Source organism: Ictidomys tridecemlineatus, chromosome 11 (assembly GCF_052094955.1).
Source record: "Ictidomys tridecemlineatus isolate mIctTri1 chromosome 11, mIctTri1.hap1, whole genome shotgun sequence".
NCBI classification, from domain to species: domain Eukaryota; kingdom Metazoa; phylum Chordata; class Mammalia; order Rodentia; family Sciuridae; genus Ictidomys; species Ictidomys tridecemlineatus.
Window position 1 is genome coordinate 18,379,159 of NC_135487.1, and position 25,828 is coordinate 18,404,986.

Below are 25,828 nucleotides of genomic sequence, written 5' to 3' on the forward strand. Positions count from 1 at the left end.
GCATCAGGACACTTCGTGCTACATGGACAGTTATTCAGGATGTCACCAGGCTGGAGGTTAGATTTTTTAAAATCAGTTTTTAAAAATGGAGGTAAGATTTATAATAAAATGTACAGATTCTAAATATACAATTTTGACAACACTCCAACCGCCCAACAGTTACACATTCCTGTAATCCCAGTGGCTCAGAAGGCTGAGGTAGGAGGATCACAGCCTTAGCAACTTAGTGAATCCCTAAGTAACTTAGTGAAGACCCTGTCTATAAGGCCCTTGCTTAGCATCTGGATGGCCATCTTAAATGACAGCCGCCATTTTAAGGAAAAAGTTTTACTTTCTTGCCCAAGGGTCTTTCTGAGAAAGGCTCACCACCCACTCCCTCCTACCAACCCTGCCGCAGTCCGGCTGTAGCAAAATAACCAGGGGGTGGGGGTGGGTGGGTGACGAACAACTTGTGTACATTGATACAGCAGGAGTGGGAGCCATTTATTGTAGGACAGGAGGGGTATATATACATTCCACACAGCTTATCTTAATTTAACATAAACTAGATACTGCAGTCAACCAATAAGGAATCTCCACACTGAATGGCTCGCTGGCGTTACTTCACAAACCACTCCCCCTGGCAAAATGCCAGGCGCCATCTTGACTTCTTTACAGACCCTAACACAACCCCACCCCTAACCCCCTGCATTAGGACCCGCCTGGCTCTGATTTCTGAGCCTCCCCCATAAAAGTCCCAGAACTCAAACCTGTTTTGCCTCTCTCTCTCCTATAGGGAGACGGCCTTTACTTATCAGCTCTGACAAACTCTCGTGTGTATCTCTGCCTGGTCTCCATCTTTCATTTCTTGCTTATCCATCTCTCGTTCTTTGTTTTCTTTTCACTATCTCTAAATAAATATATAAAAAAGGTTGAGGATGTGGCTCAGTGGTTAAGCACCCCTGGGTTCAATTCCTAGGACCAAAAAAAAAAAAAAATCTAAAACACCTCCATCACCCTAGAGATTCCCTCCTGTCACCCAGACCCCAGCTGTTGGATTATCATACCAAGTGGCATGGTTCTGTGATGTTCCAGTCAGGCCACTTATCTTTTTTTTTTTTTTTTTATTGGTACCAGGGCTTGAAACCAGGGGCGCTTAACCACTGAGCCACATCCCAGACCTTTTTTGAATTTTATTTAAGTCAGGGTCTCACTGAGTTGCTCAGGGCCTCGCTCAATTGCTGAGGCTGGCTTTGAACTCTAGATCCTCCTGCCTCAGCCACCCAAGCTGCTGGGGTTAGAGATGTGCGCCACCACACCTGGCCCAGGCTGCTGATCTTGACACCACGGTTTTTGCCAATGAGACATGTTTCTAATGTCCAGTGTGCTGACTGGAACGGCCTCTGTGGTTGATGGGGGGGGGATGTTGATGCTCTTGGGTGACCTGCTGAAGAATGGCCCTTCTGGCTACCCAGGGACCTATGGCCCATGTCCTCCAGCAGTGCACTAATAGGAGCACCTGTCTGCTCTGGAGCAGAGATTAAGCTAATGGACATCAGACACCACACTGAATCTGCAAAAATTCAGACTCACAGCAAAGTAAGACCAGCAGGACAAGCTCAGCTCTGGGGACACGGGGGACATGGGGGTGAGGGGATGCCTGGGAGGCCTGGAAAGTCAGCCAGGGAACCCAGGGCAGGTGGCCTGCTGAGTCAGTGAGTCTCCTAGATGGGAGCCCAATATAGTGTCCTCTGGGGTGTATGTCCAGCCTAGCATATAGCTCACCTCAGCCCATCCCTGAGCATGTTCTTCTGGGAATGCCTGCCGCCTGGTTTCAGAGCCACCTCTGACCTCTGTGTTCTCCTTGACCAATGTAGGGTGGCATCAGTTGCTCCCTTGGGATGTGGAAGGAAGGACAGTTCCAGGGATATGACCAAAGCCACTCCTCTCTCTTCACCTCTAGACTTTCCACCTTGGAGTTAGCCTGCAGTTCCTGGGCTCAAGTCTCTTGGCCCTCCTTCCTCAAGTCCCTCTCTGGGCATTCTGGGGGCTCAAGAGGCACCTTCAGCTCTGCCTCAGTGCCCCCTTCAGCTTTTCGCTTTCTCTGATCAGAGGACAGACAGCACACGGTGGCCCTTAGAGAAGATGTCTTGATGAGAAACTGCTTTTCTGGCCCTCATGTGACCCTTTCACCAGGCCTGTGATGTGGGCAGAAACTCAAATGGCCTGTTAGGGGTGAGGAAATGAGGCTGAGTGTAAGCATGTGCCCCAGCAGCCTCAGGTTCTTCTGGCAGCTAAGCCTTAGTTTGCTTGTATATAAAATGGGCCTTTCATCTTGCGCGTTCACTGTCAGTGCAGTGCCCCCTTCTCTGTTCTCCATTCTGCCCTGGGCCCCAGAGGCCAACCTTTCCCAAGCTTATAGCTCTCATAGGTTCTAGTGCCTTCCCTTGCTCCAGATGGAAAGAACTTCTGCGGCTTCTATCCCCGACCGCTTCACCAGCCTTTTTTTGGTCTCTCTCTACTTGCTCTGTAAGTTTCCCTTCATCAAACCCTTTCAGTCACCCCCCCTGAGTGTGCCGTCCGTCTCCACGCAGGGCCTAGCTGCTATAATACTGAGTACAGAAAGGCCTTGGGAAGCAGAGACTCGGTGGGACGCTGGGATTGGGCTGCTCTCGCATGAATAAACTGGGCAGGCACTAATGGACCATGGTAATCTGTGGCACACAGTGTCATGGTTACTCACTTCACAACCAGCAATGGCATGAGATGATTGTTACGATGCTGGCAGATCAAGTAACTGTGGCATTTAGTCACTATGGTGACAACAGTAACTAAGAAATAGTGACAAAGACTGTGGTGTGGGCTTTGGATTGCCCTAGAAACTCACACAAAGAACAGGACAGACTGAAAGCCATGAATTCCCAGTTTAGTGTGAGATTGGAGATTCAGAAAGGCCCAGGATAGCTTGAGAAGTGTTTTTTTTTTTTTTTTTGGTACTGGGAATTGAACCCTGGAGTGCTTTCTACCACTGAGCTACATCCCCAGCCCTTTTTATTTTGAGACAAGGTCTGGCTGAATTGCTGAAGCTGGCCTTGAATTTGCAATTTCCCTGCCTGAGGCTCCTGAATCACTGCCCCTGGCGGTAGGAATCTTTGATCTCTACCTGCCACAGGGTGGATATGGCTGAGGACTAGCTTCAGTCTGACCATAAGGATCACAAAATCAATTAAATGCACAGCCCCACCAAGCTTCTTACTCCCAGAGAACAACACACCCAGAGAACAACACCGTTTTTTTGTTTTTAATATTTATTTTTTTAGTTGTAGATTTGACACAATACCTTTATTTTATTTTTATATGGTGCTGAGGATCGAACCCAGGGACTTGCACGTGCTAGGTGAACACTCTACTGCTGAGCCACAGTCCCAGCCCCAATACTGGTAAAGGTGGAGTGGGACTCTGGGACATGGGATAGAGCTGTTTGGATAGAACTTTGAACCACTGAGTCTCCCTTTCAAAGGCAACCCCCTACCACCTTGGGTTGGAGGAAACCAGTCTTTGTGTAAAAGTCATTCAGTGACTTCACTTGGGACATTGGACTCCCCCAGGTGACTCCTAACACTTCTCCTCACCTCCAGGCCTACAATGAGAATTATATTCCAGTAGAATCCAATCAGAAAAGGACAAGGCCCACCCCCAGGAGGAGGTACCTTATGCATTCAAAGAGCTGCCAGAATCTTGCCAATTTGTACTGGCAGAGTCTGGGTAGCATCTTGGAGCGTTAGACTAAGGAAGACAAAATCTTAGATGGGGCCAATATTGGTTGTTGTGGGTGTTCTCACCAGGATCCGGTGAGATCCTGAATTGTGTCAGCTTGGCCAGTCTGACTAATTGGAACCTGGATTCAATCATGGCCTAACAAAGAGGCAGAGGGGCTCGGACTTTCCTGACCAGCTGTAGAGGAAGGCTGAGGGAGATGGGAATGTGGGAATGTGCCTACTCTGCTCACGGCCCTTTTTCTGAAAGGCTCTGGGCTGGTTTTCTTCTATAGACTGGAGATAATGTAGGAGATGCCAAATGGAATTTGGCTTCTTGATTTTCTACCCCTAACGAGAAAAAGATCCTGTGGTGGTAGAAACCAGCTGACAACAATGAGCCAGGGACAAGGGACTTTTGATAATAAAGCCCAGGGAAGGAATAGTGATCAGTATTTTGTTATTGTTATATTTTTAAAAATAAAAACTGCAGATTTATTCTGCAAGGGCCCAATCTAAGAAGCTGGAGGTGAAGGGTGGAGGTGGAGGTGATTCCTCCCCTTCCTCTCCTTCTCCCTCCCTTTCTGCCCAGGAGTTAAAAATGGTCCAGACCCCCAAACTTGCCCTAATAAAAAAACCCCCCAAAACAAAAAACAAATTGAGGTTTCAGAAAGTTAAAGCATCTTAATTCCTCATAGAAAAGGGAAGGAGCCAGAGGGCAGGCAGGTGGTTCCCTGGGGTGGGGGGAAGTACCCCAGCCTGGTGAGACATCCACCCTTAAACAGCTGCCCCAAATGGGCTAGCCTGGGAATATAGCAATTAAACATTTCCACACCCCATTTTATGAAAACCAAAGAGGAAAAAAATTTTCCCTTTCTCCCAAACCCAACTAAATATATGGGTATATATATATATATATGTGTGTATACTTTTTCTTAAAAATGAAAACAGAAAAATCCGAAGACATTAGGCGTGAAAGTGAATCCAGAACAAGGGAATGTGAAATTCCCTCTTTCCTTCCCCCCTTATTATGGGATTCATTGGTACATCCCCGGAAGAGGAACCAGCCCCAAAGGGACAGCAGATGGGAGAGACCAATGGGAGCAAAGGGTGGGGGCCTCCCCAGCTACTCAATAAGCCAGCATGGATGAGGGCAGGGCACCAGGGAAACCACACCCCCTTGAAATTTTCTAGGTGGGACCAGGAGGGGAGAAGAAGAATTCCTGTGTAGTCTTCAGTCAATTCCATGTCAAGAAGAGGCAGGGTGACAGGTGGGGAGTATGGAAAAAAGGAATGGGGTTTGGGGGTTCCTGTGGTCAGGGGGAACCCCAATTCCTCAGCTCCTGGACAAGGGCTTCAATTATCTCCTCTTTAACCTTCTGTAATTCCTTCCTCACCTCTTCCAGAAGCTCCCTTTTCACCCTCTCCAGGTCTGACTCTTCCCCATGGCTGGAGGGCTGGGCCTTGGAAGCAGTCCTCGAAGAAGAGGACTTCATCCTCAGCAAGGCTGTGCTGTTCTTCTCCCAGGGTCTTGGCACAGGTTCACTCTGGGCTGGGCCTCTGGCCCCTGGCTCCTCCTGACTAGCAGATTCTTCCTTGGGTTTCCCTCCAATCTGTGTGGCTTTTCTTCTCTGGGCCAGCAAGGCAGCCATCTCCTCCATGAACCCTGGACCGGTGCTTCGACTGTTCTCAGCTTTGGGGCCCAGCGGTCTTCCTGAGGTCTCCTTCTGCTTGTTGACTTTTCTAAGTTTGGCTCCCCAAATGGCTGCAGCCAAGCCAGGGGCTCCTGCATCTCCACCATTCCATCCTTGTGCTGCAGAGAGAGGGATCGCAGGAGATGTGCCTCCCCCTACTCCATGCCTTGAAGCCAGGACCCCTGAGGAGGGCAATCCTGGGGGTGCGGAGGGACCCGGAGGACAGGGAGGTCCTGGAGGCGGGGGTGGTCCCCCCACTGGGTGAACAGGTGGGCTTCCTGCCTTGGTGACCCATCCCTTCCTCTCCACTTCCTCGGGCTGGCTGGGCCACTGCCTTTTCTGCTGCTCCACCTCCTCCCTGGTGGAGCGTGCCCAGGCAAGGGGTGCTGAGGGTGCTGAGGGTGCTGGGAGTACTGGGGGTGCTGGGGGTGCTGGGGGTGCCGGCGGCCCGTCTCCTTCCAAGGCCTGTAGAGCACTGGCCCTGCCGGCAGCCGGCTGCACCACGTCTTCTTTGATGCTGAAGTTGAGGCCCCAGACCTGGCGGGCGTCTCGCCACTGATGGAAGTTGGGGGTGGCCTGATTGTACCTGACGCCCCGGACGATGGCACAGTTGCTGACCACCTGCTGGCCGGGCTGCATCTTGCCTTCCTCCGACAACCTGGAAGGAATTGGCCGCGGGGTTGTGGTAGATCTGGACACGGCTGAAGCCTGGGGACCCGTGCTGGCAGGTAGCCACCGCTCGTTGCCATCGTCACAAAGCATCACAGTAGCCGGCTGGAACAGATAACCGTCTCGCTCTGGCTGCTCGGCGGCTGGCGGCGCGCCCACGGGCAGGGTGTTCCGGGGGCGCCCCTGGATGGAACTTCAGGGGTTCGGGTTGGCCCCAGGTTCTGCTCCGTCTCCCCCAGGGTTCTGCCCCATACAGCCTGGCTTCCGGGGGGAACGAGGACCGCGTTCCGGTGGGTCCTCAGGTGCCCCTTCCCTATGGTAGTTTGATTGGGGGGAGGGGATCCCTGAGACAGAAAGTGGGTGCGGCGTCACCTCCCCGGCCCGGTCTCCCTGCAGCGGGCATCGGCTGCAATGTTACTCTTACAATGTCCTTGAAATTCTCTTGGCTACATTTCTTTCCCCAATTCCACCTGATCGGTGTTTTTGATCCATTTGGATCCGTGTGAAGGCTAATTGATCATGGGTCCCTAGAATGCTAGGGGGTGGGAGGCATAGCATCTAATTTTTTTTTTATTTTTAACTTAAATAAGTGGAAAAACTCTACTAGATCTGGTGGGTAGGAACCTGGTTGAAGTTTTCCTGATGGGGGGTCACTACCTATTACCCAGTTTTCCAAATTCCTTGGCTGAGGGGGCCTTTGAGGAACAACTCGGCAAGGCTGCCATAAGTGGGCACTGCGAATTCCCCGTCTCCTCCAGCAAGGCCTGTAGTCTCCTTGTGAAAGAGGAAAATTCTGGCTCTGAACTGATGATAACCTCTGGAGACTCAACACTCCACATGGCCCACCAGTTAGAGGCGGCTTATGAAAGTCAAGTCTCAGCCTGAGTGCATAAACTGGGACCACAGACCTACCCCGTGTCTGGATATTAAGTGGCCAAATCCCCACTGATTTCCTGACTCACAGTGAGGGTTAAAAACTGACCTTCATTGGAAAGTGCCAAATGGAAGTCACTGAATTTACCATCAAAATATCAAGCCAGGGGCTGGGGATGTGGCTCAAGCGGTAGCGCGCTGGCCTGGCATGCGTGCGGCCCGGGTTCGATCCTCAGCACCACATACCAACAAAGATGTTGTGTCCACCGAGAACTAAAAAATAAATATTAAAAAAAAAAATTCTCTCTCTCTCTCTCTCTCCTCTCTCTCACTCTATCTTTAAAAAAAAAAAATATCAAGCCAAAGGCAATATGCATCCCTAGTATAATTTCAGCTATTAGAGCTGCCATTAAATATCCAAAAGGTAGAGACAGTCCTTCCTAACCTGATCCAGTGTAACTCACCTATCTGACTGATGTCAAAACCAGCTGGCCTTGGGATGGTGGCAGATGACTGGAGAGTTAGGAATGCTGCCAGTTGCAGCCATGCTCCCAGATGAGGAATTTTTACTGGAACAAGTCAGCCCATCCTTGGGTTTGTGTGCATCTTCCATCCCCAAATGCTCTCCTTTCCATTCCACAAAGTAAAGGTAGTTATAAACACAGGGACAGCAGTGACCTTTACTCTGACCTCAGGGCTTTGACTACTCTCCCAGTGTCTATCACAGTATAGCCCAAAGGTCATTGCTTATGTTGACAGAGTTAAAAACAGTATGCTAGCCAATTACACTGATAATGTGATGGTTAATTGGGCCAAGTGAACAAGAAATTATAAATAATTTTGTAAAAACATGTTTGCCAAACGAAGGGGGATAAATCCTACAAAAAAATTTGGGGGTTTCCATATCAATGAAGTTTCTAGGGGATATGGTTTCTAGGGGATCCAGACATGTCAGGATCTGTCTTCAAAAATGAGAGACAAGGGCTGGGGTTGTGGTTTGGTGGTGGAGAGCTTGCCTAGCATGTGTGAGGCACTGGGTTCGATTCTCAGCACCACATATAAATAAATAGATACTTTTTAAAAATGAGAGACAAGTTGTTGAACTTTATACTTCCCACTATAAAAGAAAGAGGCAAAAGATGGGACTTTGGATTTTTGAGGCAACATATGGCACATTCGGCTGTGTTGTTTTAGCCATTTACTGGAAAACCCATAAGACTGTAAGTTCTGAGTGAGGCCTGGAGCAAGAGAAGGCTCTGAAGCAGGTGCAGGCTTCAGTGCTCGCTGCCCTGTCATGTGAGTGTTATCACTGGGAAGTGACCATGGCAGAAAACGATGCCATATGGACAAGCTCCAATCCAAGACCCACGGCACAAAACCTTAGGGTTTTGGATTAAATTGTGCCCTCTCCTGCCAACAACTATTCTCCATTTTAAAAACAGCTCCTAGCTCACACTGGATGTGGTAGAGACAGAATGCCTGACTGTGGGACACCAAGTGACCCGTGCAGCCAGAACTGGAGATACTCTGCCCCACCTCATCATAATGTCGGACACACATGGTGGCACTCTGTTATTACATAGTGTAGATGAGATCGGGTCTGAGCAGGTCCGGAAGGCACAAGGAAATTGCAAGAGCAGGTGATTCAAATCCCCCTGGTGCTTCCTCTGATTGCTTCGCTGATCTTCCCTCAGTCCACACTTGGTGAAATTGCTATGACCTGTTAGCACAAAGGAAAAGCATAGACAAGATTTCCAAATGAGTCTGCATGGCAAGCTAGCAGACAGCCGCTGCTTCACAGGCACACTCAGGGTGCCCCTGAAGGACAGGATTGAGGGGAGAGCTTCCTGGTGGCAGATCGCTGACCATGTGGATGACCCACTTCTTGTAGAAGGAGAGACGATCCAACCTACAGATCTGCACTGATTTATGAGCAGTGGCTAACAACTTAGCTGGCTGGTCGGGGGCTTGAAAGCCACAAGGCTGAGATTGATGAGGAGGAGGTGCTGAGGGAGGTCATGGATGGACTGCTTGACACAGGTGTAAGTGGTGGAGCTATTTTTAACCTACTGGATGCTCTGAGAGGGCATCTTATATGGGGGAGGCTCTCTGTAATTGGATGGACAAAACGCTCTCTCCTGCAGAAAGAGATCAACTTCTTTCCCTGGCTACTCTGGTTCTTCCTCAATGAGCCCACATTCACAGAAGCCATGGTGGCAGGGACAGAAGCTATGCATGGCATGGTAGGTAGAATAAGAGCTTTCCTACCAAATGTCCATACTCTAATCCTTGGAACCTGCAAATATATTACATGCTATATGACAAAGTGTGAACTCAGGTGGCGGATGGAATTAAGATTGCTAATCAGCTGACTTAAAAGGGAGATAAGCCTGAATTATCTGAGTGAACCCAATGTAATCGAAAGGTTTTAAAATTAGGAAGAAGGAAACAGATGAGCCAGTGTGAGAGAAATGTGAGGTGAACACTTGACCAGCCACAGTTGACTTTAAGGATGGCGGGGCCCCTCTGGAAGCAGGAAAGGGCAGGAAAACAGATCTCCACTAGAGCCTCCAGAAAGGAATGCAGACTCGCTGGCACCTTGATTTTAGACCAATAAGACCGGTTCAGACATCTGACTTCCAAGGTTGTGCTCATTTGATAGCAGGGATAATACACAGAGACTCAACACATTTCCCTCATCAAATCTGACCTGGCAAGCGGGCAATGCTGTGTCCCAGTTGTCAACAGCAAAAGGCCAGACTAAGTTTCCCGTAAGGTACTCTCTTCCCTGGGGTTCCCAAGTCTCTTCAGTTCTGTGAAGTCAATTCTAATTTCATATATAGTAGGACATCATTTGCGTTTTTCACTGCCATTCTTTCAAGAGTATATAGTAGGCCAGGCATGGGAGTGCATGCCTGTAATCCTAGCAGCTCAAGAGGCTGAGGCAGGAGGATTTCGAGTTCAAAGCCAGCTTCAGCAACAGCGAGGTGCTAAGCAACTCAGTGAGACCCTGTCTCTAAATAAAATGCCAAAAAAAGGCGGGGATGGGATGTGGCTCAGTAGGCGAGTGCCCCTGAATTCAATCCCTGATACAAAAAAAAAAAAAAATTGTATAGTAAAAGTGTGCAATGGCACACATGTGTAATCCCTGGGACTCTGGAAGATGAGGCAGGAGGATCACAAGTTGGAGGCCAACCTCAGCAATTTAGAAACTCTCAGCAACTTCTAAAGGACTGGGGATATAGTTTAGTGGAAAAAGTGTCCCTAAGTTCAAATTCTAGTGCCAATTATATGAATCTTTATTCAATTATATGAATCTTTACATATATATAAACATATAAACGTATATATATATATATGAATCTTCCAGATATACAGATGAAATGCTGAAGAATTAAGATTTTTGTTATTTGCCATTAAGCCAGACTCTGTCAAATAATGTCCCTCATCTCATCATTCTTGTTTTGAAAGTTATTTTTCATGAAAAATGTTATATTTATTATATTAACCTGTTTATTCACTTAAATAAATTACTATTTTAAACTTGACTTTAAGTTCTAATTCAGCATAATTGATACATAGAGTCCCCACAAAACACCTTAGGAGCCTCAATAATTTCTGAGTGTGAAGGGTTCCTAAGATCAAAACAACTGAGAAACACTGGCCTATAGGGAACAGCCAGCCACCTATGAGTCGGTGGATAACTGACGCCTTCCCCTCCTTCATGAAGGAGTCGTTATGCATTACTTCGTGGTAATAAATGTGTGTTCCCAATCTGGACTTGCCTTCCCGCCTCGGTGCTTCTGCCAGCACCCTCCCTTCTGGATTCCATAGCACATCTCATTCATCACTCTGCCATCCCACACACTGCCCGCCTACCTTCATTTTATGGTGAAGGACGTCCAGCAACGGTCTCAGCCACGGTCTGCACTGGTCTTATGATGAACCCTGAACGATGTGCCCTGTTGCCGGGCGCAGTGGTGCACAGCAGGGTTAGGGCACCAGCTGGGGGGCAGCAGGCTGGGAGGCTGGGTTGATGATGGAGGCAGCACATCCTTTAAGTCAGCAGCCAAGGTATGGCTTCCCCTCCCACAGCTCAAATGATAGGCCCAGGGACCCAGGGGTGGATACAGGAGTGTCCCTTCTATCATTCCAACTCATTTACTGGAGGGGTTTTTGCTTTTTATCCCCTCGACTTTGTGGTTCAGAGGGTCTGGAGTCCTTAATGCCTGGATGTGGGGTGCTTCCAGGGAACACAAGTATGGTTCAAGTTGGGAGTGAGCTTGGCCAGTTGCTTAACCAAAAGGCCGAGAGGCAAGTCAACTGCACCAAACAGGGTGATTAGTTTGGATTACCAGAAGGAAAACAAGTTCCTGCTACATAATCCGGCAAGCAGAGGGGACAAGAAGACTATGACTGGATTCAGGAGATTCACCAGAAGCCTCTAATAATGATGTTAGTGGGAAACTTGGCAGCCCAATTGACATCAGAGCTGTAAGAAGCTCAGCTATGTAGGAACAAAGCTTTAGGACAGGGCTGAGGATTTTGCCAAGTATATGTGAGGCCCTTGCCCCACCAAAAAAAGTTTTGGATACCCCACTAGATAAAAATTCCAGCCAGCCACAGTGCTGGTAAGAGGGACAAGGAAGCGGGTAGCAGGATGTTGGGACTATTATCTTAGGCCCCAAGACTAACTACCAAAATGGGAGCCATTACAATTCTCTGTTGTTATTTGTGCTTCTCTTGTTCTAAAGAGCCATGCTGACAACTAATATGTTTAGTCTCCAAGTGAGTATGACTGAAATATGACAAGATATGATGGTGGTGAAAATTTTTGTTTCCCCTCTTGGTGGTGAGGGTCTTTTTTCTTCCTTCCATTAAAGAAAAATTGAAGTGACATTTATATAAAATCAACCGCTTTAAAGTGAATAGTTAAGTTGCATTTAGTACATTCACAATGTTGTACATCAATTGATTTCTAAAACTTTTTTTTTAAATGTTAAACAGAAATTCTATAACTATAAAGCAACAGGAACTGAAGTTTTTTACCCAAAGGACAAGGGTTGATGTTGAGGGACACAGGGATGACTCTGCTTGGATATCCTGTTTCCCATCCAAATTCACTCACTCAGGTTGCTCTCCTCTCCTGTTTTCCATTGGATTTGGCCAATGGAGGCACCACGAGGAGCAAAGAAGTCAGAACAGGTGCTCCCTGGTTCTCCTCTGGCAGGGGCTGTGTTCTGCTCCCTGCAGCCACAGTTCTAGCTGAGCACACCTCCCACTCCTTCCAGAATTTCAGTTCCTCCTCTTGCCCTTTCATCTCTAGGGGTTGTCACAGTTTCCTGTAGGGAACCCCACTGGGTCCCATCCCTGGTAGATTCCCATAATCCTGCCCACACCCTTTGAGTGTGCCATCCATTTCCTGCTAGGACATCAGTACAAAAATGCAGTGTGGTCCCTCTCTACAGTTCTTTTGGCACTGCGTACTTTGGACTTTGTAAGTTACACTAGCTCCTGCTCCAGGCTGGGTCACGATCTTTTCTGGACAGCTCAGGTCTGTCTTAAGGGGATCTGAGGTGTGGGCCAAGGCCCCACTGCCCTCTGGTGGTCAGTTCTTATAAATGCACCTCAGGAATCCAACCTTGGCTATTTACCTGCACCTGAGCACATGTCATCCAGGGGTCACTGTCCCCATTTCACAGGTAAGAACACAGGGCTTCAGTGACTTTCCTAGTTTAAGGACTAGGCCATAAGACTACAGGGCCTATCCTTCCTCTGCTGTTACTCTGACCCAGCCGCATGAGCATTTCCCAGACCTCAGCTACTGCATATGCAGCTCTCAATTAGAACAACTGGAACCTCCCCAAGACCTTCTCCACCTGGTTACATTGGTGCCTGCATCAATCTTCTAGGATGTCACATAATTGGGAGAGTCCTCTTCATCCACCCCTCCCCAGCCTTTTATTCATGCCACACGCACTGGGATTTTCCACGGCTGTGTCAATGTTGATGAGCGCTGCTCCTCCATGCTAGGCCGAGGCCGCCCAAGGGCAAGCACATCCTGCTCATGCTGCTGTATCTCTGGTGCCTGGCACATAGAAATGACCACACCAGCAGCTGATGGTGGCTAAGCACTTCTGTGCCAGCCTTTGAGCCAAGTACCTTAGGTCCTCCTCTCTCCTGAAATCCCTCACCCCCAGGAAGCAGCCCTGGACTCTTATCAAAAACTCACATTGATTTATTAGAATATGAAAAAGGTTCAGTTTCTTCTATACAGGCGGCAGAGCTGCAGCAGCTGTGGTGGCTTTGTATATGGTTGTCGACGTCATTTTGCATGGTGACTCCTGCCCCAGACAGCACTTGCATGGAGAGGAGATGGACAGATGGGCCGAGCACCCATGGCCCTATCCCCTGGGAGAGGGTGCTCTGACTATTGCACGATCCTGGGGGAGGGAGTGCCCAGTGGGAATGCAGACACCCATAGACCTGGGCCCAGTCATGGTGGCAGTGGGGGCTAGGGAGTATGTGCCTGTGAGCAAAGGCCTCTGGGGGCCCAGGACTCTGTCTATCCCAGCAGCCCCAACCAGGTGGGAGAACTTCAGGGGAGACCTTCTCCCCAGGCTGGACTTCACAGCAAGCTGGGTGGACATATGAAGGAGGGGTTCCTGGGGACAGGCCAAGAACAAGACAGGCACCAGGAGGCCCCACGCCTCTGAGAATCATGATAGGGTCATGGTTGGGGCCACATCTAAAATCAGAACCTTGGGTGAGAGTCAAGAGCCCAGCAGGCATGAGACAGGTTTGGGGAGTGTGGGAGAGACATGGGAATATGAGGGGGGACTCTCTGGAGCAAGAGGAGGGGTGAGAGGGGCCCTGACTGTCCAGGGGTTTTCAGATGCTCTAAAAAAAGGAGTACCTCTGTGCAAATAGAATGGTGTGTGGAAGTGTGAACAAACAACAAAAAATGGCAGCACTTTCTGAAATCCTAGACGGTTCCTCCCTAGGCGGCAGCCCCAGAAAGCCTAATGGTCCCCATCAGATGACTCCAAAGCGCCTCAGCTCCAGTCAGAGAAGCTCAGACCTTCCCCCAGCCTGCAGTTCTGAGTGAGGACAGTTCAGGTGGTGGGCCAGGGTGACATGGCTGGCAGGAGTAGGGTGGGACCGTTGATCCCTCCCCCAGCCAAATGTCTGTGCCCTGGCATCTCCTGATAAAGGAGGGCCTGGCCAAGGGCAAGGGAGGCCTCAGCTCCTTCCTTTCCTGGGTAGAACCACAGTGGAGCCAGAGGCTCTTTGGTTAGAAATGAAGATTTGTCTGAAGGAGGTGATGCAGTGGAGAGAGGAGCCTTGTGGCTTGGGAGACTAGCGGCCTTATGGTCCTGGTCTGGGTATGGGGGAGCCTGGATCTGGAGAAGGGACAGGGCCTGCCTCACCACCCAGCAGTTCTGCCAAATGATTAGAAAGACAGTTCCAATGGGAGGAGGATGCTTCCCAGGAGGCAGGGGGAAGCCGTGCTGCTGTGGGGGCTGTGGGCCCAGCTGCCATGCGGCGGGGGGAGGGGCAAGGCCAATCCAGGTCAGGAGGGGTGAGGGGAGCCCTCAGCTCCCCAGCCCTGCTCTGGTGGGAGAGTCTGTGGGATGGGCACTGCCCCTGGCCCTGGTGCTACTGCCCCTTGGGGATGAAGGGCTCCCCCTCCCCAGGCTCAGGGTGGGGGCCTGGGTCACTAAGGCAGCGCTGTATCCTCTGGGAGTTGGGACTGTCACTTGGCCCAGGGGTGAAGACATCATCAGTGCCTGGGGATGAAGGCTCTTTGGTCCGCATCATAATGACCCCGTCCTCATCCTCATCCTCCTCAGTCAACCTTGCTGGATCCCGGTTCAGCCCCAAGATCTTGCCCTTCAGCTCTTCATTCACCAGGTCCACAGACTCAGGAGACTGTGGGGAGGCAGGATCGATGGTGATGACAGGCAAGTCGGCCTTTGGCTCGTAGGCCAGTGGGTCTGGGAACCAAGAGCAAGATACAAGGCACCATCAGAGAGTTGCTGATCTGACAGAGAGAGCAGTCAGGGTAAGCTGGGCAGCTGGGCAGGAGGGAGCCGGATGGCACCCGAGGCTGGTGGTTCCTCATGAGGCGCTTTCCTGTGCTTGCACTGGGACCCACATTGGCACTCTGGTTCTGCCCCTCTGCCCTGCCCAGCATGTGCTGCACTGCAAGAAGGGCTCCCCAGCCTGAGTTAGTAACCCCCAGAGCCCCCATGAGTGCAGCCATCCTGTTGCCTCAGAACTCTATACAGGCTGATTGACAGTTCCGTCCCCAGCTTCTCTTCCCTCAAACTGTTCTTTTAGATCAGGGTCTCCCATAGGTGTTTCTCCACAGGTCAAGAATTAAGCCTCCCTCCCAAGTCATGGCCTGTCCCAGAGGCCTAGGCCTATAAAGAGTTCTGCCCTCTTCCGCCACATGGGCTCAAGGCCTGGATCTGCTCCAGCTCTTGTCACAGTCCTCACTGTGAGTGGCCCCTGGAGCATCTCTGTGTTTGCGAATAAAAGTAGGGCCATCCTGCCTGCTGCGTCCACCCCCAGCCCCGCCTGATGTAGACATAACTGATGGCTTGGAAAGAGGCGAGGTCAGCGAGGAGGAAGCCTCTCCTCCCCACTGGCTCCCAGATGCCTGTTCCTGCTGGAACCTCAGCATCAGGAGGTGATAGTGCAAAGCGGCCAGCTGAAGGCCTCTCTCCAGGCCCTTACCTGAGCCGATGCGGGCCCGTGACATGGTGGGCGAGTCCAGCTTGTGGGCCGGCACCGTCAGATAGTTGTTGATCTGACAGAGAGAGCAGTCAGGGTAAGCTGGGCAGCTGGGCAGGAGGGAGCCGGATGGCAACTAGGCTGCTGGTTCCTCATGAGGCTCCTTCCTGTGCTTGCACTGGGACCCACACTGGCACTCTGGGGGCTCTTGGGGTCTTATTCCCCTAGGTGATCCCCCTGGGAAGCCTTAAATACTCCTGCCCCTGAGGTTCCAGACCAAAAAGTCAACTTGAAAGGGAACACCTGGGCCCTGGCTGGCTCCCAGGCATCTTAAATTTGACATGTCACAACTGAACTTTGGCTCCACCTCCAACTGGTGACCAAGTCTTATTAGTTGTACTTCCTCAGTATCCTTTTTTTTTTCCCCAAAAAACAGGGGACTGGAGATTGAACCCAGGGGCACTTTACCACTGAGCTACACCCCCAGCCCTTTTATTTTGAGGCAGTCTTGCTAAGTTGCTGAGGCTGGTCTTGAACTTACGATCTTCCTACCTCAGCCTCCGGAGTTGCTGGGATTACAGGTGTGCACCACTGCACTGGCTTCCTTAGTGTCCTTTAAACCTACCCACTCCTCTCTTCTCTCTCCTGCCATGGCCTTAACTCAGGCCACCCTTATGCCCTCCACATATCACTCCCCTGGGATAAAGCTCAAACCCTGACACCAGCAACAAACCCCCTCAAACTCCTCTTAGTTTCTAGAATAGGAATATTTCTTTGGAGGGATCTGGTGAAGCACTAGAGTTTTGGGTACAGGAAGAACCCAGATTCCCTGAGGGAGGCAGTGGGGCCAGTTTCATCGGGTGCATACCTTCTGCTCCAGCTGCCGGGCCTTCTGTCTCCGGAGCAGCATCTGGTTCCAGGCCTCCTCATAGGGGTCAGCTACCAATGTGTGTCTGTTGTAGGACCGCAGCTGTAGGAGGAACTGACGTTAGGGCAGGCCCCCTGGATGTCCAGGGTTAGGGAGGCTCTGGCTACATGCAGGATAGTGCAGGAGGCTGGGCAGAAACTCTGGAGAGGGTGCCAAGGCACATGCAGGGGAAGGCTGCAGAGGAGACCACAGGGCTGGGCTTCCCAGCTGGGGTAGGCCTTCACCCGCTGCCTGGTCTTCTGCAGGTTGTTCCTCAGGATTTTGCGAATCTCCTCCTCCTTGTCCTTAGACAATGCTGGCAGGATGCGCTCAGTAGGCAGGGACTTGGGGTGGATGTTCCTGGGACAACAGAGCATACATGAGGACCCCATTCTTGTGACCCTAGATTCTACTGGGCTGGGCCAGAAGCAGATCATGCTGGGGATGGCCTGGGTGGGTGGCCAAAGTCTCAGGCTCTTGGTGAGGCCCTGAAGATCTCACACCCTCCCTGACTGGCAGCACAGCACCACTCCCACCAGTTGGTTGCCCCAGCCTGGGCAAGATGGGTCAGTGTGTGGGTATAGACAATGCCCAGATGAGCCATTGGCACTTACTGCATGGAGACGGTGGAGACAGCAGAGGGGATCTTGCCCATGCCCCCACTTTCCACCAGCTCGATGGCCTGTTTCATCTCCATCTTGTGGTAGAAGGCAATGAGCTGGGGCTCCTTGGAGCGCTCACCAGCGATCAGACACTTCTTCACATACTTCTTATTAAATCGGTTGAGCCTGATGAGAGGAGGAGGGAGACGGATGAAGCCAGCTCTTGGGCATGGGGAGATGCCCAGGCCCCGGGAGACCCTTGCCTGCCCCTTCCCGCCCCTCCCCCACCCACCAAAGTCTGTCACCTACTTGTCCTTCCAGTGGTGGTGGCCGTAGTGGCCACAGATGTCCTCGATGCCTGTCAGAAGGTGGTCCAGGAACTGAAACGGGCCCAGGGCCAGGTCAAGCCTTACTACTGGGCTCCTTCCCTACCCAGACCTCTGACCAGGACCCGACTTTCCACCCTGCTTGCAGCCCTGCTCAGCACAGCCTGTAGTTCCAGGAGCAGCCAGGAGGTGGCATCCACCACCCACATCCTGAAGTCCAGTGGCCTGGGTATCTACTGCAAACCCTTACTCCTGGAGTCTGTGGAGCCCCTTCCTGGACCCACCTGAACCCAACACCTACAGCAGGTTTCAACTAGAGGCAGAGATGGCTTCCAGCCACTCACACCACACTTTCCCTATGGCTGAACTCTGACAGGTAGCCCCAAGGGCTGCTGGATCACTCCAGTACTGGGATAAGGGAGGAAGAGGTGAGGGCAGTGGAGGTTTAGTTGCTCCCCAGCTCCTTGAGCTTCCTCCTGCAACCCAGAGTCCAGCCCCAGCTTCTGGTACCTGTGTGTGAATCTCTTCATTAATGGAGCGTTTCGTTTCTTGCTTTTTCTTCACAGCCAACAGGTCTACCAGGGGCCGAATGGTCATGCCCTAGGGAGGCAGGTGGGTATCACACACTCCAGTTCTGCTATCCTGGCAGGGGGCTGTGGAGCATCCCACCTCCCCCAGCCTCCCTGAGATAAGGATACCTCTGCTCTGAGGTAGGTCCTCAGTCTCCCGGGACCCAGGGTGTTAGGATTTCCCACCTCCACCCCAGCACTTAGATAAAGGCGGGTCCTTGAGGCCTGCTGCTTCCAGGAGACATAGCCAGAGGTCTGGCAGCCCACAGCCAAATGACTGGTCATCTAGCTGGGGCCTGAGTTCAAATGTGGGCTCCACCAGACTTGCTCTGCAACCCAAGGAGTGAGGGATGGCATATAGGGGGAACTGGCTGTGCTCTGCCACCCTCACAGGCCACTGGGAGGACCTAGAGATAATAGCAGTGCCTATCTGCATTGCACACTTGCCTGGTGACTATGTCTCCTAAGCATTAGCTCTTCAATACCTATAATAGCCTAAGGAGACAACAATCCTTTCCCCTGCCTCCATTTTACACATAAAGAAACTGAGGCTCAAAAGAGAATAAGCAACTTCCCAATGTCCTACTGAAGCAATATAGCCGAAAACTCCAGCAGGGGGCTGGGCCTGTGGCTCATGGCAAAGCACTTGCCTAGCAAGTATGAAGCACTGGGTTCAGGGAGAGAGGAGAGAGAGAGAGGAGAGAGAGAAGAGGGAGAGAGGAGAGAGGAGAGGGAGAGGGAGAGAGGGAGGGGGGGAGAGAGAGGGAGAGAGAGAGAGAGAGAGAGAGAGAGAGAGAGAGAGATATTGATTGATTGAGATTGTGTCCATCACAACTAAGAAAAGATCTAAAAAACAAAATAACAACTCCAGTAGGATGGCTCCAAGAAGGGTCTTCACCCCAATGTAGCCTTCAGTGAAAATAGGCTTGGAACACCATTAGCATATACAACTACAAAGTCAAGGTGAAACAATACTTTAGTGATAGAGGCAGGATAAGAGCACAAAAGAGACAATTCCCTTGCGCGCTCGCGTGTGTGTGTGTGTGTGTGTGTGTGTGTGTGTGTGTGTTTGGTGCTGGAGTTTGAACTCTGGGACAGGCAAGTGCTCTACCTCTGAGTTACATCCCACCCCTTTTTATTTTGAGGCAGGTTCTTGTTAAGTTACCGAGACTGGTCTGGCACCTAGGATCCTCCTGCCTCAGCCTCCCAAGTAACTGGGGTTATAGACATGTAACACCACACCCAGCCCCTCTTGCTTTTTAAAGGACAGAAAATATACCCAGCCCCTGGTTTCCCCTGTAATTTTTTCTCTTGAGAAGACAGATGTGTCCCATCTAGCACTTCAAAGATCAGTGCCCAGGAAAGACAGGAGGGATAGGAAAGAAATGGAGGCCCAGACAGCATCTCACCTGCCCAAGGCCACTCAAGAGTTATGAAGCAATGTGCACTATCCCAGGCTGGGCTTCCTGGGGACTGTCACTGAAGTATACAGAAACCCCTAACAGGTTGGGCACAGTGGGGGCCACCTGTAATCCCTGCAGCTCTGCAGGCTGAGACAGGAGGATTGCAAGTTCAAAAGCCAGACTCAGCAATTTTGAGACCCTAAGCAACTTAGTGAGAACCTGTCTCTGAATAAATAATTAAAAGGGCCCAGTACAAAAAAAAAAAAAAAAGAAAAAGGAAAGAAGGAAAGAAACCCTAACCAGCACAATAAAAGGATTCTTGGGGAACATCTAGGCTAGACCCTTCACATCACAAGTGGGGAAATGAGACAGAGATGGGAGGGTCTTTCCCAGGGTCCCACAGCAGCAGAACCAGAGTTGACTCCAGGCTTCCTCCAGTTGCCTGTGCTATGCTGCTTTTCCCACTTTATAGCTGCAGAAACTAAGATTCCAAGATACCAACTCGCTGAAGGCTGGCGATGGCCTGGGGGTAGAATTCAACCTGGGCCTGCTGACTTGACCCCCACCCCGTCAAGTCCCTCAGTGCAGGAGGCAGCTCTCTGTACACCTTACATTCTGATTAGTCACTTCTCAATGACTCATGTCACAGTTTTCACCTTGCAACTGAGGAAACTAAGGCCCAAAAGGGGCAGTGGCTTGCCCAAGGCCACATGGAAAGTTAATGTTGAAGCCTGGACTGGAACCCACGGGCCCATGTTGAGTAACACACTTTCCTCTTCCCAGAGGAAAGTCAGGGTCCCCAAGGTTGGGCCTGCTCAGCACCTGCACAAAGACGGTGAAGAAGATGACGGTGATGATGGCAGTGAGGAACAGGTCACACATGGGGAAGTGCTTCTTGTCCAGGAGGTAACCCAGGGAGAAGGCAATGGCCCCTCGCAGGCCCCCGTAGGCAATGATGAACTGGTCCTTGGGGGTCAGCTTCACGATGCGGAATTTGTTGATGAACCAGGTCAGGCCCAGCACGCCTGCCAGGGAAGGGGAGAGGGGTCAGGGTGTCCCCAGCACCCCCTGGCCCTGCACCAGGGACTTCAGTGCTTACCCAGGAAGCCTCTACCACTAAGCCACCCAGCCCACTCATTTCCTGGGTCCCTCAGCCCAGGCCGCTCCAAATCCCTCAATCCAAGAGCTGGATCCTTCAGGGGGTTTCCAGCTGGGTGTGGTTTGGAGACTACACAGAGGCCTCCAGTGGCTGGAGGTCAGGAGCGGGAGAGGGAAAAGATGAAACAAGGCTGGTCACAAGTTGATACTTGTTGAGTATGAAGGGCACAGTGGGAATCATTATCCGATTCTCCCTACTTTTCTATGTATTTGACCATAATAAAGTATTATTTTAAAATGCAGTTGGGGTCTAACCTCAGTCCATAGAACTAGAATTCCTGGAGAATGAAGATCAGGAACAACAGGGATTTAAAGCAGAACCCAAGTCAATGCAACACCCAGCCAGGCTCGGGCACACAGCCCCAGGCCTTATTTCAAGGGAGGTAAGTGAGGTCCAGAGAGGGGAGTGGCCTAGCCACAGAGGTAAGGCACATTTGGCCCATGGGAGTGGAACCCAAGAACTCAAGCCCTGGTCCCCACAGGTGACCTGGTTCTGGCAGCACAAGGCTGGGGAGCAGCAGACAGCTCTGCAAGTTCTTATGACATCCATGCTGTGACGTCCCAACACTTGGCCCAGAGTCACAGACCTGGGTCTGAGGGCCTCAGATCCTCCTTAGAAAACCAAAAGGCTCAGAGTCAGAGTCTCAAAGACTCCTCACTCTGACACACAGTGACTCTATTTCCAGGAGTCATTCACTCACTGTGAGCCCGGGCCCATTGTGGCATTGACATTGAAGAAAAGGAATGGGAGAAGCCAGGAGCCACCTGAAGCCCCTCCAACACACACACACACACACACACACACACACACACACACACCCTCCACACTATGCACCCCACCACCACAGCCCAGTCCCTACTGACACACATACACATAAAAATAACACACACCCCATAAACCACAGCCCAGCTCCTTCACACAACACCCCCCAGAGCCCAGTCCCTATGAAAATACACACACACACACACACACACACATACTCTCCCCCCACTGAACCCCAGGGCCTGGCCCCTCCACACGATACACCACACACACACACTCATTCCTCCCATGGCCTGGGTCCATCCCTCACCCAGCACCCGGGCGATGAGGCAGAAGAGCAGGGTGCTGATGACGAAGGTCCAGTTCCAGTGGTGGGAGCCGGCCACAGTGGAGACGCCGAGGAAGATGAAGATGAGGGTCTCACTGACGCTGCTCCACATCTTCAGGAAGTACTTAATGGTGGTGTGGGACTTGTGGGAGATGTTGGCCTCCACATAGGGGCGCATCACCACTCCAGAGGCGATGAGTCTAGGGTGGGGGGAGAGTGGAGTTCAGGGTGAGCCGCACCTTCTCAGCGCCCTCTGTGGCCTAGGGCACCAGGACGAACAGATGCCTGTTTACTCAGCAACGCTCAGGGCCAGGCCTTGCACGACTGTTCACACTCAATCCCCGCATGAACCCACAGGGCTGGGTACACTCTTGCATTTTTCAGGTGAGGGATATGACGCCCCTGCCCATGGTCACACTGTGGTAAGCAGCAGGGCTGAGATGCACACTAGGGTCTGTCCAACTCCAAAGCCTGCGCCTTCTGCCCAAGGAGACTCACCAACACACTCCATGGTATCTTGGGTTAACTCCCAACTGTGACCTGTCCCCCTCCTCTCAATGCATGGGGTCCCCACAGGGAGCTTTGTTCTAGGCAGTAACCGGAGTCCTCCAAGCCCAGCAACCGCAGTGGGCTCGGCTCCTGCTGCCCAGGCCTCCTCCCTACCACCCTGAATCTCCCTGTTCAACTAGGCCTCTGCATTTCCTTTTTTTCTTTTTGTACCAGGGTTTGAACCCAGGGTCACTTAACCACGGATCTGCATCCTCAACCCTTCTTTTGTTTGGAGACAGGGTCATGCTAAATTCTTAGTGTCTCACAAAGTTGCTGAGGTTGGTCTGGAACTTGTGCTCCTCCTGCCTCAGGCTCCTGAGTTGTTGGGACTCCAGACGGGCACCACGGAGCTACTTCTGCTTTTCTCCCAGGGAACCCCTCTGCTCCTCACCGCCTCTCCACAGCTCGTTCCCTCCTTCAACATGGAGGCATCCGGACCTCCACCACTCAGGCCTGGTAAGCCCCTTACTGGGGCCACGAGGGGAGGGGTGCATGAGAGCCTGTGTCCAGCTCCAACTATGGGACTCCCTTTGAAGACACAGGGAGGAAGCGGAGGGCCTGGCCATTCCAGGAGTTTGGGTTCAGTGCTCCCGAGGGCAGCCCGGGTCTGCGCTCCTGAACCCTGGGGTAACTGGAACACAGGCTGCTCCTGCCTCATCTACTTCCAGTCAGGAATGCCCTCTCCGGCTTCCTGAATCCCACAGAGCCCACAGAAGTGCTCTTCTTCTAGGAAGCCTCTGATGACCTTGGTCATTTAAACGGCTACCAAGCAAGCAGTCCTGGAGCCTGGAGCTTGTGTCTCATGCCTGGAGGCTGGAGGCCGAGTCCTGGGGAGCTCCCTCATGACCCTGCACACTGGTGACCTTGCCTATCAAGCTCACAGCCTGCGGTGCCCAGACTCACGCCATGATCCCGGACAGGTGGAAGAGCTCGGCTGACAGGTAGGCCATATAGCTGTAGAGGAAGACGAAGAGCGGCTCGATGACCCGGATGTGGGAGGTGAATCGGGAGGTGAAGGCTGCGATGACCCCGTAGACCACGCCCACAAACACCCCGCCCAGGGCCACCACGAAGAAGCTCAGGAAGCCGAGGACGATGTCCACAATGCCCACGTGGTCATAGTTGGCAAACTCCTCAAAGAGGTGATACAGGACCTGGGGAGGACGTGCAGGCTGGTGGGCAGGAGAGCAGGGTGGGCCCACTGCTCCCTGGGGGTCCACCCGGGGTGAATCCATCCCTTGAGTGGACCATGGCCACAAGAAGCCACGTGGTAGCAGAGAAACCCTAGTGCCAACCATGACTAGGGGCCAGAGGGGCCCACAGCATGCCAACACTGGTTCTGAGCCAGAGCCAATCAAACGGCCCTGCTGCTCCCTCGCTGTGTGCACAGGCCCAGCCCTCTATCTCCCTGAGCTTTAGTTTCCCATCTATAAAATGAGCTTGAAATGGGTGGCCATGAGGATTTAGTTGGTTAGTAAGGGTAAGTGCTGAGAAGTGCCAGTTCACAGGTAGTGTTAGTGGCCACTGGTCTGGTTACACCTTCTCTCTCACTGTTTGACCTTGCACAAATCACACTTCTCTCTGGATTACAGTGTCCCTTTTAGGGCAAAGCAGGGGACAGGATTTCTTTTCTTTTTGGCAGTGGGGATTGAACCCAAGGGTACTTTACACTCAATATATCCTTTTTATATTGAGACAGGATCTTGCTAAGTTTCTGAAGTTAGCCTCAAACTGATGATCCTCCTGGCTTTAGCCTTCTGAGTCGCTGAAATGTCAGGCGTGTGCCACTGTGCTGGCTCAGAATAGATTTCTCAACCTCTGAATAGATACCTGGCCAGGCCACACCTGACTTGGACATTCTGGGCAAGACTGAGAAATCTCTATTAACAAGCTCCCCAGGTTCAGATGCTGTGGAATTGGAGATTCTCTAAGGCATCAGGGAAATAGATGGCCTCTGACACTACTACTGGATGTGTAAATGGCACTTCATACACTATAAAGTCCTTTGAACAGTCTTTATCCTAGAGGACACTCAACAACTTCTGAGGGGGCATGCCAAGGAATGAAACTTGAGGCTCAGAGGTGAAACAACAGGCCAGAGGGCCCCAGCCCAGGAGCCGCAGGACTGGGCCCAGGACTCCTTCCTTGATGTCTGTAGGCTGATGCCTCCCCAGGAGGTTCAGCTTTGAAGTTTCACTTTCCTAGGGGCTGGCACAGAGGCTCCCAGGCCCACATGAGCCCGATTCTACCAGTTCTAGATGGCGCTGCCAGGAACCAGCTAGAGAGTTTACAGGCCTGGTGGGAAGGGGTACAGGACCTGGGAATCCATGAGAGGGAACTCTCCAAAGCTCTCAGCACCTGCACAGTGTCTGGAGGCAGAAGATGTGGGACATGGGGAGTGACCTGCATAAGGGTACAGATCTGATGCCAGGCAGCTCAGGAGCAGCCTTATTGTCTGGGAAACAGGACACACGCACTCATGTCTAGAGAAAGAAGGGCACATGTTGGGTACTGGCCAGGTCTCTTGCTGCTTGGACCACTGTTGTCTGGGAAACAGGGTGGGCACCAGCAGCAGATAGGCTTGTCAGCAGGTGAACCCTAGCCCTGGGCTACCTCAGCTCACTCCTGGCCTGTAGGGACTACAGGGCTACAGGGACTAGGGTTCTCATGGTCTACCACCTGGAACAAAGGGGCAAGGCATAGAGGGCAAGGTCCTCCTTGCTGGTCTGGTACTACTGTTAGTGGCACACAGAAAGGCAGAGGGGCAGAGTTCCATGCTTGGGCTCTGCACTAGACTGTGCAGACATGAGCCCTTGCTGCATCACTTATCAGTGAATGTGACCTCTCAGTGCCTGGTTCTTCATCTAGAAAAACTGGGATAATAATAGTGCCAATCTCATGGAGTTACTGTGCAGATCAGAAGAGGCAGTACACATCTAGACAGGCAGCACTTGGACCTCTACTATCACTATCTGCGGTGTTGCTTCCTGAGAGGCTGGGGCACAGGGAGTGTGTGTGTGTTTTCCTATATGAGCAGCTCCTCTTTGAGGGGTCCAGCTTAGGAGGGGATCATGAATGTGTGCACACACATACCTGTTTCCTGAGGAAACTAACTGGGTGTGAGGAAACTAGCTGGGAGTGTGTGTGAAGTTCCTGAGTTGGGTGCCTGTCCTCACTAGACCCTGGGAGAAAATCACTTTTCTTCTATCTAAGGTGAGGTCCAGAGAGGTAGTGTCATTTGCTTAAGGACACATAGCAAGCAAGTGGCTAATCCATTTCACTTATCATCTTCTGCAGGTTTGACCCTTTTCCACAATCTCTACCCCAAAACTCTGCACATAACAAATTCTAACTTAAGTAGCCTATGTAAGAGCTGAAAGGCCCCTCGGAGATGAAATGGGGCGTAAAGAGGAACCTGAGGCACAAGGAGGACAAGCACTTTAGCCAAGATCACATCAAACTATAAGGAGGGAGCACGCTGACCTCATAAAGCAAGAAATCTGGAGTGTGACAG

At 51.5% G+C, this 25,828-nt stretch overlaps 1 protein-coding gene and 1 pseudogene across 1 annotated transcript in view; both read right to left on the minus strand.

The window, feature by feature from the left end:
• Positions 1-3,314: 3,314 nt before the first annotated feature.
• Positions 3,315-6,444, minus strand: LOC101960522 (vasodilator-stimulated phosphoprotein pseudogene; annotated as a pseudogene).
• A 6,743-nt stretch (positions 6,445-13,187) lies between these two features.
• Positions 13,188-25,828, minus strand: part of Slc9a1 (solute carrier family 9 member A1) — a 56,841-nt gene continuing 44,200 nt past the window's right edge. The window contains exons 3-12 of the mRNA XM_005317656.5: positions 23,218-23,468; positions 21,748-21,965; positions 20,339-20,541; positions 18,055-18,144; positions 17,528-17,598; positions 17,231-17,404; positions 16,862-16,976; positions 16,578-16,679; positions 15,713-15,785; positions 13,188-14,967 (exon numbers count right to left, since the gene is read on the minus strand). Of these exons, the coding sequence (XP_005317713.1) occupies positions 14,630-14,967; positions 15,713-15,785; positions 16,578-16,679; positions 16,862-16,976; positions 17,231-17,404; positions 17,528-17,598; positions 18,055-18,144; positions 20,339-20,541; positions 21,748-21,965; positions 23,218-23,468 (1,635 nt within the window). The 3' untranslated portion in view covers positions 13,188-14,629. The remainder of the gene's footprint in view (positions 14,968-15,712; positions 15,786-16,577; positions 16,680-16,861; positions 16,977-17,230; positions 17,405-17,527; positions 17,599-18,054; positions 18,145-20,338; positions 20,542-21,747; positions 21,966-23,217; positions 23,469-25,828) is intronic.